Genomic DNA, 19,867 nt, shown 5'->3' on the forward strand with positions numbered 1-19,867 from the left:
TAAGTCCATTTCTTTCACCAGGTGGGGGAAGTTTTCTGTCATTATTTCTTCAAATAGGTTTTCAATATCTTGCCCTCTCTCATCTTCTGGCACCCCTATAATTCTGATGTTGGTACGCTTGAAGCTGTCCCAGAGGCTCCTTACACTATCCTTGCATTTTTGGATTCTTTTTTCATTTTGCTTTTCCAGTTGGGTGTTTTTTGCTTCCTCGCATTTCAAATCATTGACTTGATTCTTGCGCTCCTCTGGTCTGCTGTCGGGAGTCTGTATAATATTCTTTATTTCAGTCAGTGTATGCTTAATTTCTAGTTGGTTCCCCAATATAACATCAAGGGTCTCATTAGTTTTCTTGTAGATCTCATTAAGTTTATCGGCGGCTCCTAAACAGTTCTTGAGAGACCTTAAAAGTGTGGTTCTGAACTCTATATCTTCCATTGACAATTTTGTCCTGTTTCTTTGTCTCCGCAGAGAGACCTTAAAAGTGTGGTTCTGAACTCTATATCTTCCATTGACAATTTTGTCCTGTTTCTTTGTCTCCGCATTTTGTTATGCTTCCTTGGTGCACCCCCTAGTGGTCTTTGTGCGCAGTCTTATAGTTAAATCTTGATTGTTGTAGCTAATTCCAGGGAGGGTTTGACCTCCAGGCCAAGAGGCTATGAGAATCAGCTGTGTCAGCAGTGAGAGAACTTCTGTCCTCTAGGGAGGTGCTAATCTAGCCTTTGCCTGAGGCTATCCGGCAAAAGCCTCTGTGCAGGGCTTGGGCGGGGCGGGTCGCACAGGATCAACAGGGTGGGCCGGAGAGAGCAGTTATGGCGGCTCTCAGTCCTGTCCCCAGGGGCTCTGCCTCTCTGAGTCCCAGCACCCGCTGCAAAGCTCAGAGAGAAAGCTGCACTCGCTCTGACCGAAGCCAGACAGTCCAGCTTCTCCCGTTTGAGTCTGGGTCCCTAAAGACTCGCCTGTATCTGGAGCTCAGAGTCTGCGACTCCCTCCGGATTGAAAACGCCAACCGCGCCCTCCGCCGCCAGCCCGCTCCGCACACTCCGCACCTCAGAATTTGACTTCAGCACTGCGCCTCTTCTGAGTGTCCGTATGCGTTTCTCTTTCCTTCACTTTTGAAGTAGTTGTTCAAGGCAGCAAACTCCGGCGTTAACCTATGCCGCCATCTTGCTTCTCCCATAATTGTTTTTCTAATTGAAATTAAAAAGCAGTCAAAATGACTTCCTTGGGCAATCTAGTGTTAAATTAAATGGATTATCTACAGATAGAGCAGGAAGTTTTATAGGAAATTTCCTTCAAAAGACAATAGACGAATGAAACCACCACTGCCCCAGCAACAACAAAACTAAAGGTATAGAATATTTGAACAAGCAATTAATAGACTGGATATTTTAGATATATTTAAACTTTAAAGATAGAATGTAGATGTTCTTTTCAAGCAGACATGAAACATTTATAGAAACTAACCATGTATTAAACTACAAAGGGATGACGCCACAAATATCCAGTCATATCATACTGGCTATATTTTCTGACTATGTTGCATGCAGTGTATAGAAAACTTATTTAATTTTCCAAGTTTTGTTTAAAAGTGATGTTAATAGAATAATATTTAAGTGAAATAAGAGCTAAAACATTGATTGAACACTTTATATGAACCAGACATACTGCTGAGTGTTTTGTATATGTTATTCTATTTATATCCTTTCAGTAGCCAGTAGTCCTGGGAATTACAAAATACTGTTCTCATCTTTAATAGTTGAAAAAATGTAGGCTTAAAAATGTTATTTTGCCCAAGGTCTGCTGTTGGAAAAACCTCTTTTTTTTAATATTACATTGTTACAACACCTCATCTTTTAAAAACACCTCTATTATTGTAAAATATAGCTAGGTAGAGAAATTTCACATAAAAGAATTACTCTTAAAGTTTAGAATTATTACTAAGATTGGTATTGTAATACCAACAGGTCAAGAAATAGAACTTTGCCAGCCACTGCAGAAGCCTTTTATGTGCCCCATTCCAATCATAACTCCATCCTCCCCCACACACACACACACACACTCACACACTCACACACATACACCCAAAAAAGCATTCATATGATAATCATTTTCTGGCTTTTTAAAAAAAGTAATTTTAGTGCCAAAGTGTGCATTCTTACTAGGTGTACCAGTTACTAATGCGGATTTTGTAATCAAAGAAAACAATAATTTCAAGAGAAACATCAAAGATGCTTTATTCAAAGTAATGTCCATCGCTAGCTACACATTTCCCCCATCTTTAGGTAATTTGTGGATACCGCCCCAATAGAACTTTTCTTGTTTTGAGGCAAACCATTCAGAGACCCAATTTTCCACTTCTTACGTTTTGAAGTGCTGCTCAGAAAGTGTGTGTGCCATCAATCTGAACAAGTGGTCATCTGAAGGAGCAAGGTTTGGTGAATACAGCAGGTGGGTTAATACTTCCCAGGCAAGATCTTTTAACATGTCTTTAATTGGTTTTGGAGTGTGTGATGGTGCGTTATCATGAAGCAAAATTACTTTGCCATGTCTTCTGGAACGTTCTGATCGTTGCACGATCAAAGCGTGGTTCACATTGATTATTTGTTGTCGGTAGCGATCAGTATTAATGGTGGTTCACATTGATTATTTGTTGTCGGTAGCGATCAGTATTAATGGTTTCACCTGGTTTTAGAAGCTCATAATACTCCACACCTTCTCTCATCCCTCCAAACACAGAGCATTGTCTTCTTTCCGAAGCGATTTGGCCTTGCAGTCAATGTTGATGGTTGACCTGGATCAATCCATGATTTTGTGCATTTGGGATTCTCAAAATAAATCCACTTTTCATCTCCAGTCGCAATTTGATGCAAAAAAAAGACTTTCTTTCATGCCGTTGAAGCAACATTTTACTGATGACTTTTCGGTTTTCCATTTGTCTTTTGTTCAGTTGATGTGGCACCCATTTTCCTTCCTTTAAAATCTGTCCCATTGCTTGTAAAGGATCGGAAATTGTTTGCTGAGCAACATTTAATCTTTCTGCAAGTTGTTTTTGAGTTTGACACGCATCTTCATCCAATAATGCTTGTAATTGTTGGTCTTCAAACTTTTTCGGTTGACCTGGACGTTCTTTGTCTTTCACATTGAAATCATCACTTTTAAAGCTTTTAAACCAGCGTTCACAAGTATCTTGAGATGGAGCATGTTCACCATAAGCTTCCCGAAGTATACGATAACTTTTTCTTCAAAATAATGAATTAAAACTTCCCGCAAATGCTCTTTTTTTGCACGAAATTTTTAAGTGTAAAAATATCTATGATGTTAACACCTTCAGCAGATTTGACATACAAAGTTTTGAAGCATATTGTCAATACAACAAAATAGCATACATATCAAATCGAATATATATCAGTATATGTGTAACTCCATCTATTGAAAAAAAGTCTGCATTATTAACTGGTACACCTAATAAACAGAATGCTTTAGTTTTGCTTATTTTTTCCCCACTGATTTCCCATGCAATTTATTAGTTGATGAAACTGGTACTGTATAGTTTGACCTTAAAGTTTCTTACAGGTTTAATCAGATTCAGATTTGATGTTTTGTCAAAGAGGTGGTGATGTGTTCTTTCATCAGGAGATATACAGTGCCTGATTGTTACTCTCTTTATGATATTATGGACCTATTAATACTCATTGGTTAAATCCATGAACTCTTTCAGAGTTTGCAGATTATTTCTAATTTTCTTATTTCTTATTTACTGCTAGAATGTTTCTGTAGAGAAGCTTCCCCTCATTTCTTACTTGGTTACTTGATGGTTCGGTTTATATAAGAAAAGAAGTAAAATATTTGATTATTTCCTGTTATTTTCCAATTTTCAGAAGATGAGTTGGTTTTTAGTAGCATCTTTGAAAGTAACCTTTTTTAAAAAATATCTTTATAAACTCATGGATTTAAATATATCTCTTTTAGTTCATTCCATTTATTCTTAATGATGCTCAAATTGTCCCATCTTTGGCCAGTGGGTGGCTCCTTACATCATGGAGTTTATATTTTAGTAAATATATACACATGTAAGAATATGTATGTATAACCTTAAACCACACATACTAAAAACTGTATATTTCGGTTTTTAAACTTACTATATATTAAAGATAGTTCCTTATCAGTCTATATAAAACTGCTTTATATCTTGTAATTACCACATAATAGTTTATTGTATAGCTAGCTAGACCACCGTTTATTTAACAAACCCTTATTGATGAACATTTGATTGTTACCTTTTAGTATTGGTAACAGTATGCAATAAAAATCTTGGTCCATACTTCTTTGTCCACATGTGTGAATATAGCTGCAGAATCAATTCCTAGAAATGGAATTGCTAAGTAATAATAGCTATTTCCAAATTGCTCTTCTTAGAGCAATTAAGAACTCTTTTTCCTTCATATTATCCTTTCATAATACTAATATGTGACCAAACTTTTTATCTTGGATAATTTGCTATATGAAAAATATCTCATTTTCATTTCTGTTAGCATTTCATTTCTAGTTTCTTAATTTTGAATTATCTGCTCATGTCCTTGCCTTGGCCCAAATTTCTATTGAATTATTTATCTTTTCCCTATTTATTTGTAAACGCTCATATATACTTAAGGAAATTATTACCCATTTGTGTGACATTTGTTGCAATTTTTTTTCCTAATTGTGTTGCTTCTTTTAACTGTTCATGGTGTTAATTTTCCAAGCAGAATTTTTAATGTTTTATATATTACTCAAATGTATTATTTAAAAACAATCTAAACTCAGAGAAGAGTTCGTTTTTTTCCCCCTGATTCTTTCCAGAATAAGTGCCAACCTGTTGTCCTGTCACCTCCTATTGTTAGTCTGTATTTCCTACAAACAAGGATATTATTCTAAATAAACATACTATAGCTATAAAAGTCAGAAAGTTATCATTGACAAATTATTGTCTTCTAATCTTTAGACCCCGCATTTAAGTTTCACTCTTGGTCCCAGTAGCCGCATTTCAGCAAAAGGATCTAGTTCAGAACCCCACATTGTATTTAGTTGCCATATCTCTTTACTATCCTTCAGTCTGGAACAGTTCTTCAGACTTTCCTTGACTTTCATAACTTCGACAGTTTTGAAGATGATTCAAAATAAATTAGAATAAATTTGGTTTGTCTGATGTTTCCTCACAATTAGATTTGGGTTATGCTGCGGAATATAGCTGCTATCAGGTGGCACACCATTTCAGTTTGTCCTACTAATGATGATATTCATTTTGATCACTTGATTAAGGTACTATCTGGTTGACATCTCTACTATAGAGTTACTGTTTTCCCCTTTCTAAAGTTTTTTCTAAACATCCCATTCTTTATTCAATTTATTCATTTATTTATAGCAGTATGAATTTATGGGTTGCTGTTCATTCAGTGGGTTATAATTCCTTTACTATCATGAATTTTGATGCTGTAACATAATTTTGTTAGAGGGTGAGCATTCAGGCTAACTTCTGAGTCCTTTTGACATGTCCTCATCATTCTTATAGCACTTTCTTATTTCTACCACAAGGTATTTCAGGCTCATCTTATATTTCCCCCAATCTGGAATCTGCCATTTCTCCAAGGAACTTTTATTTCTTTTATAGAAAATGTTATTCAGCCCTATCTGGTTTGACTCAGTGGATAGAGTGTCAGCCTGTGGACCGCAGGGTCCCAGGTTCGATTTCGGTCAAGGGCACATACCTGGATTTCAGGCTCTCCTCCCCCCCCCCCCCCCCCCCCCAGCCTAGTCCCTGGTCAGGGCTCATACAGGAGGCAACCAATCAATGTGTTTCTCTCATATCGATTTTTCTCTCTGTCTTTCCCTCTCTCTTCCACTCTCTCTAAAAAATAAATAAAAAATAAATCAATGGAAAAATATCCTCAGGTTAGAATTTTTTAAAAAAGAAGCCCTAGCCAGTTTGGCTTAGTGGATAGAGCATTGGCCTGCGGACTTAAAGGGTCCAGGGTTTGATTCCGGTCAAGGGCACATGCCCAGGTTGTGGGCTCAATCCCCAATAGGAAGCGTGCAGGAGGTAGCTAATCAATGATTCTCTCTCATCATCGATGTTTATGTCTCTCTCTTCCTGTCCCTTCCTTTCTGAAATCAATAAAAATATATTTTTAAAAAAAAGAAGAAGAAGAAAATGCTATTCAGAAGCCAAGCTCCAAATGCTACTCACGCTCATTGGTATTGGAGTGTCACTGCTTCTAGGTTTGCTCTCTTTCAGTGAACAGAGCTAGGGAACATATATACGTACACACACCCAAACACTTAGATCTATAATCATTTCTATATCTATTAAAAATCATGAGTTCTATGTTGATACCTTCAATTCTAGTCTAACAACATAGAGTTTATTCTAGTTTTTCTCTCTTTAATTTTAACTCTCTTCTCTGACAGAAGATATCTGGCTTCCATTATCTTATTTATTTGCTTAGTTCCTGTATTGTATGTAACCAGTCTTCCAGGTCTACCATCCCTGCTGCTGTGTGACAGACACCCTTTTCTCCCTGTTCTCTCTGACTCTTCATTCCAGGGCCACCCTGCCGTCCGTGCAGACTTCTTTTTTCTCCTCTTGAACTCCAACACCCTGCACCAGACCACACTCTTTGTGGATGCTCTTTTCATCCTTCTTGGTATCATATTTTATATCAAGCTGTCCATCTATCGACATCTTCCTCACTCACCCGCTTTGTCTCTGACACCCCTTGCCTGGTTGCCCTTCCCATCCCTCGTAGGCTCTAACCATGACTCACTCCCCTTCTCAAGCCTCTGATCAAGTGAACATCCTCCTCACCTGTTTTTTTTTAATGCCTTCCAAGTTTTGTGTCATAACCTTGAAAGAACTTCTCTACTTTAGTGTTATAAAAAAATATTTTTTTCTATATTCTTCTTGTGATTTTGTTTCCTTTTTGTATTTAAATATATGGTGTATTTTGGAATTTATTTTGAAATAAGAAATAAAATAAAAAGCCAACATTTCATTCAGATGGTTATCTAGTTAGCTGGAATTTTATATAAAAGTTGTGTTTACCACCACCACCACCACCAAAAAAATTTTTTTTTAAGTTTTTAAAAAGTCTACTGCAGCCCTAGCCAGTTTGGCTCAGTGGATAGAGCGTCGGCCTGTGGACTGAAAGGTCCCAGGTTCGATTCCGCTCAAGGGTACATGCCCGGGTTGCATGCTCCATCCCCAGTAGGAGGTATGCAGGAAGCATCTGATCAGTGATTCTCTCTCATTTATGTTTCTGTCTCTCTCCTCTCTGAGATATATTTAAAAATATATTTAAAAATAAAATAAAAAGTTTACTGCATCCATAGAGCTCTTTTTTTTAATAGACTAGAGGCCTGGTGCATGAATTTGTGCACGGGTGGGGTCCAGCTGAACTGCCCCAATTGGGGTGGGAGGGGCGATCAGGGATGGGCCCGGCCAGGGGAGGGGCCGCCGGTAGTTGGCTGGCTGGCCCCGCCCCCGATTGGGGGGGGGCTATTGGGGGCAGGGCTGGCCAGGGGAGGGTCCGAGGGCGGTTGGCCAGCTGGCCCCGCCCCCTGGTCAAACTTCCCGTCAAACTCCCGGTCGAGGGACAATTTGCATATTAGCCTTTTATTATATAGAATGTCATTTTTCATAATTGCTTTTGTTTATAACAGATGATGATGTACCTGCAGATATGGTTGCAGAAGAATCAGGTCCTGGTGCACAAAACAGTCCTTACCAGCTTCGTAGAAAAACTCTTTTGCCAAAAAGAACAGCGTGTCCTACAAAGAGCAGTATGGAGGTAAATTGTCACTGCTTTTCTTTTTGTAATGAAAAAATTGTTAGGAAACAAACAAAAAAGGAAAGGGAATGTCATTTTTTAGAAGTAATAAAAATATTTGCTTAATTAGTTTTCATTTTGTTTTTGAAGGGTGCCTCAACTTCAACGACAGAAAACTTTGGTCATCGTGCAAAACGTGCAAGGGTATCTGGAAAAACACAAGATCTTGCAGGTATTTCCTATGGGAAAACTAAGGGACATGGTCAAGTAACTTTTTTTATTTTGTTTGATACCAAAATATTAAAATTAAATGTGCTTTAATATTACATTTGGGATTGAGAAAATGATTATTATAGAACTAGAGGCCCGATGCACAGATTCATACATCGGTGGGGTCCCTTGGCATGGCCTGCAGGGATTGGGCCAAAACCTGCAGTCCAACGGCACCTGCCACTCCTGCCTGCTGCTCCTGCTCATCCCAGCCCCGCTGCACCTGCCGCCACAGGCTTGTGCCCAGTCAGCCCCGATTGGGAGAGGCTCACGCTGCCACAGCAGCTTTCGCCAGCCATGAACCCTGCTTCTGGCACCCTACAGTCAGCTGAGCGGCACTCGCGCTGTGGGAGTACACTGACCACCCGGGGGCAGCTCCAGTCGTTTGGTCACTTAGGCTTTTATATCTATAGATAAACATGACAACTCTGACTTCTCCCTCTTTGTCTTTGTTATATAAAAATACCTTGTGTTGCCCTAGCTGATTTGGCTCAGTGGACAGAGCATCAGCCTGCAGACTGAAGGGTCCCAGGTTCGATTCCAGTCAAGGGCACATGCTCGGGTTGCAGGGGGTGCAGAAGGCAGCTGATCAGTGGTTCCCTCTCATCATTGATGTTTCTGTCTCTCCCTCTCCCTTTCTATCTGAAATCAATAAAAATATGTTTAAAAAATAAAAACACCTGTGGCCCAGACGGTTTGGCTCAGTGGATAGAGCGTCTGCCTATGGACTAAAGGGTCCCAGGTTCAATTTTGGTCAAGGGACTTTTCCCCAGGTTGCAGGCTTGATCCCCAGTAGGAGGCATGCAGAAGGCAGCCAATCAATGATTCTCTCTCATCATTGATATTTCTATCTCTCTCTCCTTTCCTCTCTGAAATAAAAAAAAAGTGTTTTAATAAAATATGCCTTGTGCCCTGGCCAGTGTGGTGAAGTGGTTAGAGCGTCGGCCAGCCCACGGAAGGATTGGATTCCCAGTCAAGGGCGCAAATACTTTGGTTGCAGGTTCAATCCCATCGGGGTTGTATGGGAGGCAACCAATCGATGTGTCTCTTTCACATTGATGTCTCTCTCCCTCCTTCCCTTCCTTCTATTCTCTCTAAGAAAAAAAAAATCAATGGGAAAAAAATATCCTTGAGTAAGAATTCACCCAAAAATGAAAAACCTTTTGTATATTTTCACCAGTTTCTGAAATGGTACGTAATAGCTAAAAGAGAATACTTATGTCAAGATAAACAAAAATAAATGTGCTATCTATGAAAAAAAATGTTTATAAAATGATTGCCGCCCTAGCCAGTTTGGCTCAGTAGGAGGAACATCTGCGTGTGGACTGAAGGGTCTCAGGTTCGATTCCGGTCAAGGGCACATGCCTGGTTTGCGGGCACAATCCCCAGTGTGGGGGTAGCAGGAGGCAGCCAATCAATGATTCTCTCTCATCATTGATGTTTCTATCTCTCCTTCATTCCTCTCTGAAATCAATAATGGTATATTTAAAAAAAAAAAAAAAAAAGATTGTCATCACAAAATAAAAGCTACTTGTTAGATAAAATGAAAATTATGCTTTTTATTTTCTTTTTAATCCTCACCCGAGGATATGTTTTTATTGATTTTAGAGAGTGGGGGGAAGGAAAGAGAGAGAGAAAAACATTGATTGGCTGCTTCCTGTATGTGACCTGACCTAGAATCAAGCCCACCACCCTTCAGTACACAGAACAATGCAACCAACTGAGCTACGTAGACTAGCCAGAGTGAAAATTATGCTTTTTAAAAAATGGGGAAGTCGTTACTAACACAATAAATAAGTTGTTTATATTTTATTTGTTAATCTCTTTATAGCAGCACCTGCTGAACAGTATCTTCAGGAGAAACTGCCAGATGAAGTGGTTCTAAAAATCTTCTCTTACTTGCTGGAACAGGATCTTTGTAGAGCAGCTTGTGTGTGTAAACGCTTCAGTGAGCTTGCTAATGATCCAATTTTGTGGTAAGTGAAAATTTATTTCTTATTATCTTGAGATATATTATTTGGTGCCCAAAATGCTTGAAATGCTAGGGAGGTTGAAGTGTTGATTATAATTAAATAAGAATAAAATTAGATTGCTTATAAATTCTAAGTTACCTATTTATCACAAATGTGAGTTGTCACTTTAGGTAATATTTATAAAACAATAAATGAAGTACTTTCTCTGCTTTTTATCAGTTAACAGCAACTGAGTGTATAAAATGTTTTTCATTTAATTGCTTTTAAGAAACAGAACTAAGTCCGGTTGGTGTGGCTCAGTGGTTGAGCATCAACCTATAAACCAGGAGGTCACGATTCAATTCCCCTGTCTGGGCTTATGCCCGGGATTTAAGCTCAGTCCCCAATATAAGGCATGCAGGAGGCAGCTGATCAATGATTCTCTGTCATCATTGATATTTTCTGTCTCTTCCTCTCCCTTCTTCTCTGAAATCAGTATAAATATATTTTTTTAAAAAAATACAGAACTAAGGCCCTGGCCGGTTTGGCTCAGTGGATAGAGCGTCAGCCTGTGGACTGAAGGGCCCCAGGTTTCATTCTGGTCACAGGCATGTGTCCAGGTTGCCGGCTTGATTCCCAGTAAGGGGCGTGCAGGAGGCAGCCAGTCGGTGATTCTCTCTCATCATTGATGTTTCTCTCCCTCTTCCTTCCTCTCTGAAATCAATAAAAATATTTTTAAAAACAAAACACTGAACTAAGTCTAATTTAAAATAGCTAATTAAATTTGATAGTTTAGTGAATTTTATATATCACTTTTGGAAAATACTTCGATAGTTATATTTATGACCTTGAACTATGCATGCCCTTTGACCCAGTAATTCCACTTCTGAAAATGTTTTTGCCTTATGTACAAATTTTTCATAATGTTATAGTTAATAGTGGGGGGAATTAGAAATTAGATCTAGCAATAAGGAAATGGGCTAAGTCAGGGGTGGGCAAACTTTTTGACTCGAGGGCCACAATGGGTTCTTAAACTGGACCGGAGGGCCGGAACAAAAGCATGGATGGAGTGTTTGTGTGAACTAATATAAATTCAAAGTAAACATCATTACATAAAAGGGTACGGTCTTTTTTTTTTTAGTTTTATTCATTTCAAATGGGCCGGATCTGGCCCGCGGGCCGTAGTTTGCCCACGGCTGGGCTAAGTGAACACAATATAATGTCTGCTTGGAGGGTTGGGGTATAGTCATGAACAGTGATTTTTTACAGTTTTTAATAGCATGAGAAAATGCTATGTTGTAAAAAGTGAAAAGTTCCCTGGCTGGGTAGTTCAGTTGATTAGAGTGTTGTTCTGATATTTCAAGATTGCAGGTTCGATCCCCAGTCAGGTCACATACATGAAACAAGCAATGAATGCATTAATGGGTGGACCAGCAAATCAGTGTTTCTTTTTCTCTCTCCCTCTCTCCCCCTCATTCTCCTCTTTCTCTCTCCTCTCTTTTTCTAAAACCAATAAATAAAAAGTGAAAAGAGCAGGATACAAATTTTTGTTTTTGTATGCTATATAAATCACAACTGTAACAAATGAAACTAACTGTAGATAAAAATAACTGAAAGGGGGAAAAAATGACTGAAAGGAAATATAGTAAGCTGTTAATAATAATGTATTGGAAGTGTAGGTTATCTCCTTCTTTGTACTTTTCTATATTTTACAATAGCTTGTATGGTGCTAAAGGTAAACTATTTTAGTCCTCAAATAATTTTTTGTAGTTATTTAAAAGGCTACTTATGAATAACTCTTTTAATTCCTTTCCCATCTTTAGGAAACGATTATATATGGAAGTATTTGAATATACCCGTCCTATGATGCATCCTGAACCTGGCAAATTCTACCAGATTAATCCAGAAGAATATGAACATCCAAATCCTTGGAAAGAGAGTTTCCAGCAGTTGGTATGAAGTATAAATAGAAAATATTGCCTTATGTATTTAGTATCTATAGAGATAAAATTTCCTTTCTAAAAAATTTAAACTCATGCAGGGAGATATTTATATTGTCATACAAACTTATCTTTTTATGATAAGTTTGAACCTTATGAAAAAGGGGAATGTTCCAGGTATTCCATGACTTACTGAGAGAGACATTTTGCTGCAGTCATGATGACAGGTGTAATGACTCTGATGAAGTAATAGATACTACAAAGGAATATTTATCACTGAACAAACACAGACATTTAACCTGACATCAAATAAAATAATTGAGTTTTTTGTTTTTCTTACTGGTTTCAGAGAGGAAGAAGAGAGAGAGAGAGAGAGAGAGAGAGAGAGAGAGAGCGCGCGCGAGAGAGAGAAATATCAATGATAAGAGAGAACCATTGAATGGCTGCCTCCTGCACACCCCCCACTGGGAATAAAGCCCGCAACCCAGGCATGTGTCCTGATTGGGAATCAAACCATGACCTCCTGGTTCATAGGTAGACGCTCAACCACTGAGCCACGCCAGTCAAGCTAATTAAATTTGTTGGTGTATTTTTTTAATTAATTTCAAGAATAGGTTTCAAGCCAGTGCACATTTATCAACCAACAAAATACTCAACATTTTCACTGCTGACATAATAGTCTAAACATTGACAGTAAAAATCAGTAGCCTAGAAGCAGTTAATACTTTCTATGGGTCTGTTTGAACTCTTGTTTAAATTATTGGTGTTCAATAGTTGTTTTAAAGTTTCACTTTTAGCGTAATTTTTATGTAGTCCTTTACAAATGGCTCTCAACTAGGATGATTTTGCTCCACAGGGGACATTTGACAACTTCTGGAGACATTTTTAGTTATCACAACTGGAGAAGAGGATGCTACTGGTAGCTAGTGGGTAGAGACCAAGAATGCTACTAAGCATTCTATAATGTACAGGACAACCCCCACAACAAAGGAACTGTCTGTTCCAAAGTATTAGTAGTGCTGAAATTGAGAATCCTTGTCCTTTCTTACTGGATAGTACTGAATAATGTAAAATCTGGAACACCTTTTACATCGCACTGTGGAACAGAAAATTAGTTGAAATAATTGATTTTTTAATATATTTAATTTAAAATATTCATATAGTACTAAATTAGTTTAAAATATAATGTCCTTTTTTTTTTTTTTTTTTTGACATTAAGTATAAAGGTGCACATGTAAAGCCAGGATTTGCTGAACATTTCTACAGTAACCCTGCAAGATATAAAGGAAGAGAAAATATGTTGGTATGTTTGATCTGTATTTTTATGGGATTTAAAATAGTAATTTTTCAGTTCTATATTGACACTTTTATTTTTTTCTAGTATTATGATACAATTGAAGATGCCCTTGGTGGGGTACAAGAAGCTCATTTTGATGGACTTATCTTTGTTCATTCTGGAATATATACTGATGAATGGATATATATTGAATCTCCAATCACCATGATTGGTGCAGGTATTTTAAAATGCATTTTTATTAGAATTTTACCAATTTTACTTACATAATGGGTTTATAAAATGCTAGTGACTTAAAATTTAGGTAACTTTGACAATAGCTTAATGATAGGAAAGAATAAGAATTAAATATGCATATTTTATGTGATAGAAATGAAAACATGAGAATTCAGAAATTGTGGATGTGTCTTATTTCTTTTTAAGATGTATATATTTCTCACCCAGCTGGCATGGCTCAGTGGTTGAGCATGGACCTATGAACCCCAGGAGGTCACGATTTGATTCCCAGTCAGGGCATATGCCTAGGTTGTGGACTTGATCCCCAATGTGGGGCGTGTAGGAGGCAGCCAATCAGTAATTCTCTCTCATCATTGATGTTTCAAATCTCTCTCCCTCTCCCTCCCTCTCTGAAATCAATAAAAATATATTTTTTTTAAATGTGTATGTTTCTTGGTCACTACTTTGTTCGACTGCCTTAGTTAATCATTAAGGAAAGAAAAAATGTTTGTTAGCTTTATCTTAAATATTTTTGGGCTATATAAAAACTGCTTTTATGCTCAAGTTTCTGAGAATAAATGTAATAAAATATTTATTGAGCACTGATCAGTCATTTGAAGATTTATGCTTTTTTTTTTTAAGGGAGGAAGGAATAGGATGGGAGAGGGGAGGGGGAGGAAGGAGGGAGGGAGGGAGGGGGAGAGAGAGAGGGAGAGAGAGAGGGGGGGGGGGGGAGAGAAACATCAATGATGAGAGAGAACCATTGATTGGCTGCCTCTTGCACACCCCACACTGGGGATCAAGCCCGCAACCTGGGCATGTGACCTGACCAGGAATCAAACCATGACTTCCTGGTTCATAAGTCAGTGTTTAACCACTGAGCCATACCAGCTGGGCGCTCTCTGATTTCTTAAGGATATAGTACATAGACCATTTTAAGATAGCTAATAATGATTACTTGTTAATAAAGTTTGCATTTACTACCCTTTCTGCTTTCCTCCCCCATTTCTACCATGAAGAAAAGTGAGGAGGGAGGGTGTAGAAAATTTCTGCCTATAGATTTTTATTACTTTCTAAATTAAGGCCAGTTTGGGAAATAAATGTCAATAAAGTGGTCTCTTTTGGATATTAAATACTATTTGCAGTTGAACCTTCTTAGAAGTATTATATATGGATTTCAATATGATACTCAAATAATACCTACATTAAATATGACTGCCTGTGGTAAAGGCCAGTGAAATATAGTTATCAATTAAATGAGTATTAGTCCTCTCTTCTCAGTATTTAAAAGTAATAACTTTTAAAAGCTCTTCCTCCAAAAAATACCCAACTTAAAACAATAAAAATGTTCTGTATTACTACTTTTGTAGCAAAGTATTACTGTATTTTTAAAGTGTATTTTTTTAAAGTTATTTTTAAATTTTTATTCATCTGTCTGATAAAGGTAATATGCTTTAAATATCTTCTCCACAGCACCTGGAAAAGTAGCAGACAAAGTTATAATTGAAAACACTAGAGATTCAACCTTTGTTTTTATGGAAGGTTCTGAGGATGCTTATGTTGGATATATGACAATAAGGGTAAGAAATTTTAAGATTTAAAATAATATGTTGAAATCATTAAAGCAGTGGTTGTTTATTTAACAAAATTTCTACTTTGCAGTTTAACCCTGATGACAAATCTGCTCAACACCACAATGCACACCACTGCTTAGAGATTACAGTAAATTGTAGTCCTATTATTGATCACTGTATCATCAGAAGTACATGTACAGGTTAGTGTTTCTTTATATTTTGTTATAAAATGAGTCTCTGGCCCAATAGGTTTTTAAATAAAGTATTTTTCTTACAGTTGGCTCTGCAGTATGTGTTAGTGGTCAAGGAGCATGTCCTACTATCAAGCACTGTAATATCAGCGACTGTGAAAATGTTGGACTTTATATAACAGATCATGCACAGGTATTTTTTTAACTTTGTGGTTTTATTCTTTTAAAATATTTTTTCAAGTTTTACTAATGTTCATTTCTGATTATTTGTTGTAGGGAATATATGAAGATAATGAAATTTCCAATAATGCTTTGGCTGGGATTTGGGTTAAAAATCATGGAAACCCAATTATTAGACGGAATCATATTCATCATGGACGTGATGTTGGTGTGTTCACATTTGATCATGGCATGGTAAGAATGTTTTTAATAGAAATGCTGACCTCATATTAGTTAGATTTCAAATGGGTTTCAAGATTTTATAACCACCAAATTATTTGTTTCTATCATATGGTATAGGTTTAAAAGCAATTTCAACATTATATTTTAAAATCAATATACAATATTCCATAAATTTATGGTTCTCACACTATAATCATATAGAAAAGATGGATTCCTTAGGGAATTGATGTTACATTTGAGAGGATTCATGTCTGATCCAGTAGTTCTGAAATGTAAGTGTGCAGAAAAATCATCCATATATTATAAATCAGAATTTTCAAGGATCAGACCCAGTATATGCATTTTTAATAAGCATCATAAGTGAGTTTAATACAGGTTGTTTATCAACTATACTTTGAAAAGTAATGGTTACATTATTAATTTGACTTCCATTTTACTCCTCTTAAAAAAATTTTAACTGGCAGAATGTTAGTAAGAGATACAGTGATAATACAATATTAGCTATAATATTGTTATGCAGCATTTAATTAGGCAGCTCTATGGATAATATGTTTTAAATACTACTATGTCATTTTACTCAATTTTCTAGGGACAGCCTTTTTGAGCTCTCTTAGGCTATAATTTCAAAATAATGTTCTTGGATGTCTGTTGGATATTGTTTTCATTTAATGTCTAATTTTCATTGAGGTAATTTTCAAGTCCTACTTACAGCATTGGCAACATTTTTTATGAAATGGGAGAGGAGTGGGTGGTGACATGATGATACATAGGATTATGGTGAAGTTTTGTTTCTGTTATATAGTACTAGAGGCCTGGTGCACAATATTTGTGCACGGGGAGAGGGAGGAGGGGGTTCCTTAGCCCTGCCTGCCTGGTCACCCCAACTGCCCTCCCCTGCTGGCCTGGTCGCCCCTAACCGCCTCTGCCTTGGCCTCCGCCACCGTGGCTTTGTCTGGAAGGACGTCCAGATGGATGTCCAGAAGACGTCTGGTCTAATTAGCATATTACCCTTTTATTAGTATAGATGAGTCAAGCAACTTGGGAACATTGGATGCACTTACACAAATTATCAGTTAATGAAGGAAATTTTTTATTTTCATCATTTGTACCTAAAACTCTAATGCAGAACTCTTTTTAAAACTGAACTAGACTATAAGAAGTTACCCTTTTATCAAGTTCTGATTTGAGCCCTAACTGGTTTGGCTCAGTGGATAGAGCGTCGGCCTGCGGACTGAAAGGTCCCGGGTTCGATTCCGGTCAAGGGCATGTACCTGGGTTGCGGGCACATCCCCAGTGGGAGATGTGCAGGAGGCAGCTGATCGGTGTTTCTCTCTCATCGATGTTTCTAACTATCTCTCTACCTTCCTCTCTGTAAAAAATCAATAAAATATTTAAAAAAAAAAAGAAAAGTTCTGATTTGAACTACTGGTAAATGGTTTCAGACCATTCAGTTCGTCATCATTTGTGGGGTAACTGTAACCTGAGAGAAACAGTTCACTTACAACTTGGGTTGTAGCATGGACCTGTTGATAAAAAAGCAGAGTGGAGATTACCGTTTGCCCTTTCCAGCTAGAATAAAGAAACTGACATTTTGTTGCAAATTGTACTGTTTTCTCCAAGGATGTGGGAATTGGGGGATTTGAGCAAAGGTTTAGAGGATGTCAAAACATAAGAATCTTGAGACTCTGCCCTCCCTTAGAGGCCTGCATTGTTTTTATAGTTCCTAAATGGTCTCTTATTTTGTAATGGAACTATACTATGCTAGTATTTATTTGCCTTTGTTGCCTTTAGACTGCCCCAGAGTTACATACTATTCAAGTACCATATTTATGCGTGCCCCTGGTCTCATTCACAAATAATTTGAGGTACCAAGATAATTTTAACCTGGATAAATTTCCTCATTTTTAAAAGACCTATGATTATGTTTACTTACTAAAGTTCATCGTCATCATTTATTCATCATCACACACCCCCATACAGTTTATTTTTTATAAATTTGGGTTTGAAATTTTTATAACTGTTTTTAAACAATTCTAGGCAGTGCTACAGATAGATATTCCCATTAAGGATTAATGAAGAGATTTGTTAAGATATACAGAATTGTAAGGGGAGGGTCAAAATAAAGTATATGTTGGGTCTGTTGTGTGTTTTAATATTGTGATACAATCCTTTAAAATCCTTTGATAGAATGTTCTTCTATTCCAAGGATATGGCAGGTCCTCACATAATGTTGTTTTGTTGTAATGTTGATAAGGGGGCAAGGGAGATTCCAGGCTGGGGCCACTGTCTGTGTGGAGTTTGCATGTTCTCCCCATATTTGCATGGGTTTTCTCCTAGTGCTCTGGTTTTCCTCCCATGTCCCAAAGATGTGCATATTAGGTTAATCAGTGTCTAAATCGTGAGTGTGCCCTGAGGTGGAAGGACATCCTGTCCAGGTTTGGTTCTTCCTTGCTCCATGAGCTGCAGATAGGCTCTGGCCACCTGTGACCCTAAACTGGAACAAGCAGGTTGGAAAATAATCATCTTATTTTTATTAATCTTTCTTAAATGTATGTATAGCTCACATTTACTTCAGTGTCTAAAGTAAGTGTTTTGTGTCTTAATTTAGAAATTTGATGATGTTTTTGTAACCAGAAATATGCTGTTGGAACTTAACTCTTGCTTATGTCAGCCAGTAGTTAAATTGGTTTCTTTATATGTCATCTTGCTTAAAATTGCAGTAAGGACTTAACTATATTCTTAAGGCTGTCTTCTCTGTATTGCACCCTATGATTGGTAGGACATCACTAAAGATAACCTTTTTAAAATTTGACTTTGTTTCTATAGAACTTCAAAGAACATCAGAATAGACATTTACTAGTTTTTGTGTTGTCCTCTATCTTTGAATATGTTATTTAATTATACTTATATTTTTATTCTCTGAAATTGTTTTTGTCTATAACATACTAAGGATTTAAATTTCTGTACTTATAAGAATGAATCATAAAAAATTTTCAAAATCTCTACCCCATTATTTATATTCTCATTTGTCTTCTGTAAAGGTTTATAACATTTATACTTATGGCTCTATGTTTACTCTATATTTATTTATCTTCAGACCTTTAATCAGAGTTTCTCCATTCCTGAATTTTTTATTTTGATTTATTCTTGGAATGGCTGAGCTTTGTCATCTAGCCGTTTTTTATTTTATTTTATTTCATTTTTTAATACTAGAGGCCTGTTGCACGAAAAGATTCATGCAATAGGCCTTCCCTTCCCCTAGCTGCCGGCACCGGTTTTCCTCCGGCACCCGGCACCCAGGCCTTCGCTTCCACCGGAGCCGCCTTCAGCGCCTTCTTTGTTGGCAGTTAATTTGCATATCTTGCTGATTAGCCAATGGGAGGCGTTGCAAAGATACGGTCAATTACCCTGTTTGTCTGTTATTAGATTAGATATTTTTATTGATTTCAGAGAGGAAAGGAGAAGGAAAGAGAGAAACATCAATGATGAGAGAGAGTCATTGGTGAGCTGCCTCCTGCATGGCCCCTACTGGGGATTGAGCCCAAAATCCGGGCATGTGCCCTTGACCAGAATCCAACCCAGGACCCTTCAGTCTGCAGGTCAATGCTCTATCCCAGTGGTCGGCGAGCCACGTGCAGCTCTTTGGCCCCTTGAGTGTGGCTCTTCCACAAAATACCACGTGCGGGTGTGCATGTACAGTGTGATTAAAACTTCGTGGCCCATGCGCAGAAGTCGGTTTTCGGCCTGGGCGAGTCTATTTTGAAGAAGTGGCGTTAGAAGAAGTGGGGGTACGTTCGCTGAGGTCAACCCCTCAGATTGAGGACGTTTTTAGCAAAGGCCAGCTTAGGAGTACCCTGATTAAGTTAATAACAATGTACCTACCTATAGAATTTAAGTTTAAAAAATTTGGCTCTCAAAAGAAATTTCAATCGTTGTACTGTTGATATTTGGCTCTGTTGACTAATGAGTTTGCCGACCACTGCTCTCTCCACTTAGCCAAATCAGCTAGAACTAGCCGTTTTTTATTTTTTAACAGTTTCTGGTATTGTAGCCTTAAATTCTTGCCACTTGAAAGTGGCCTATCCATTAACTTGTAACTTGGCTGAGTGTTTAGTTTTTATTATACCTGTACTTTCTTTCCCTCTGAATTCTGTAGTCGTTTTTATATTTCTAACAGTAAGTGTGGCAGAGAAGTCCAAGGTTTTTGGAGGGGGTGTTTTCCCTTT

The 19,867-nt window shown here is 37.5% G+C and overlaps 1 protein-coding gene across 3 annotated transcripts in view; it reads left to right on the forward strand.

Moving 5' to 3' along the window:
• Positions 1–19,867, forward strand: part of FBXO11 (F-box protein 11) — a 100,932-nt gene that overhangs the window by 59,885 nt on the left and 21,180 nt on the right. For all 3 annotated transcript variants that reach the window (XM_036334645.1, XM_036334647.1, XM_036334646.1), the window contains exons 2-11: positions 7,696–7,823; positions 7,953–8,034; positions 9,904–10,048; positions 11,848–11,977; positions 13,184–13,267; positions 13,346–13,478; positions 14,948–15,054; positions 15,137–15,248; positions 15,326–15,432; positions 15,516–15,653. In XM_036334645.1, coding sequence (XP_036190538.1) covers positions 7,696–7,823; positions 7,953–8,034; positions 9,904–10,048; positions 11,848–11,977; positions 13,184–13,267; positions 13,346–13,478; positions 14,948–15,054; positions 15,137–15,248; positions 15,326–15,432; positions 15,516–15,653 — 1,166 coding nt within the window. The remainder of the gene's footprint in view (positions 1–7,695; positions 7,824–7,952; positions 8,035–9,903; positions 10,049–11,847; positions 11,978–13,183; positions 13,268–13,345; positions 13,479–14,947; positions 15,055–15,136; positions 15,249–15,325; positions 15,433–15,515; positions 15,654–19,867) is intronic.

Source organism: Myotis myotis, unplaced genomic scaffold (assembly GCF_014108235.1).
Source record: "Myotis myotis isolate mMyoMyo1 unplaced genomic scaffold, mMyoMyo1.p scaffold_m19_p_14, whole genome shotgun sequence".
Lineage (NCBI taxonomy): Eukaryota > Metazoa > Chordata > Mammalia > Chiroptera > Vespertilionidae > Myotis > Myotis myotis.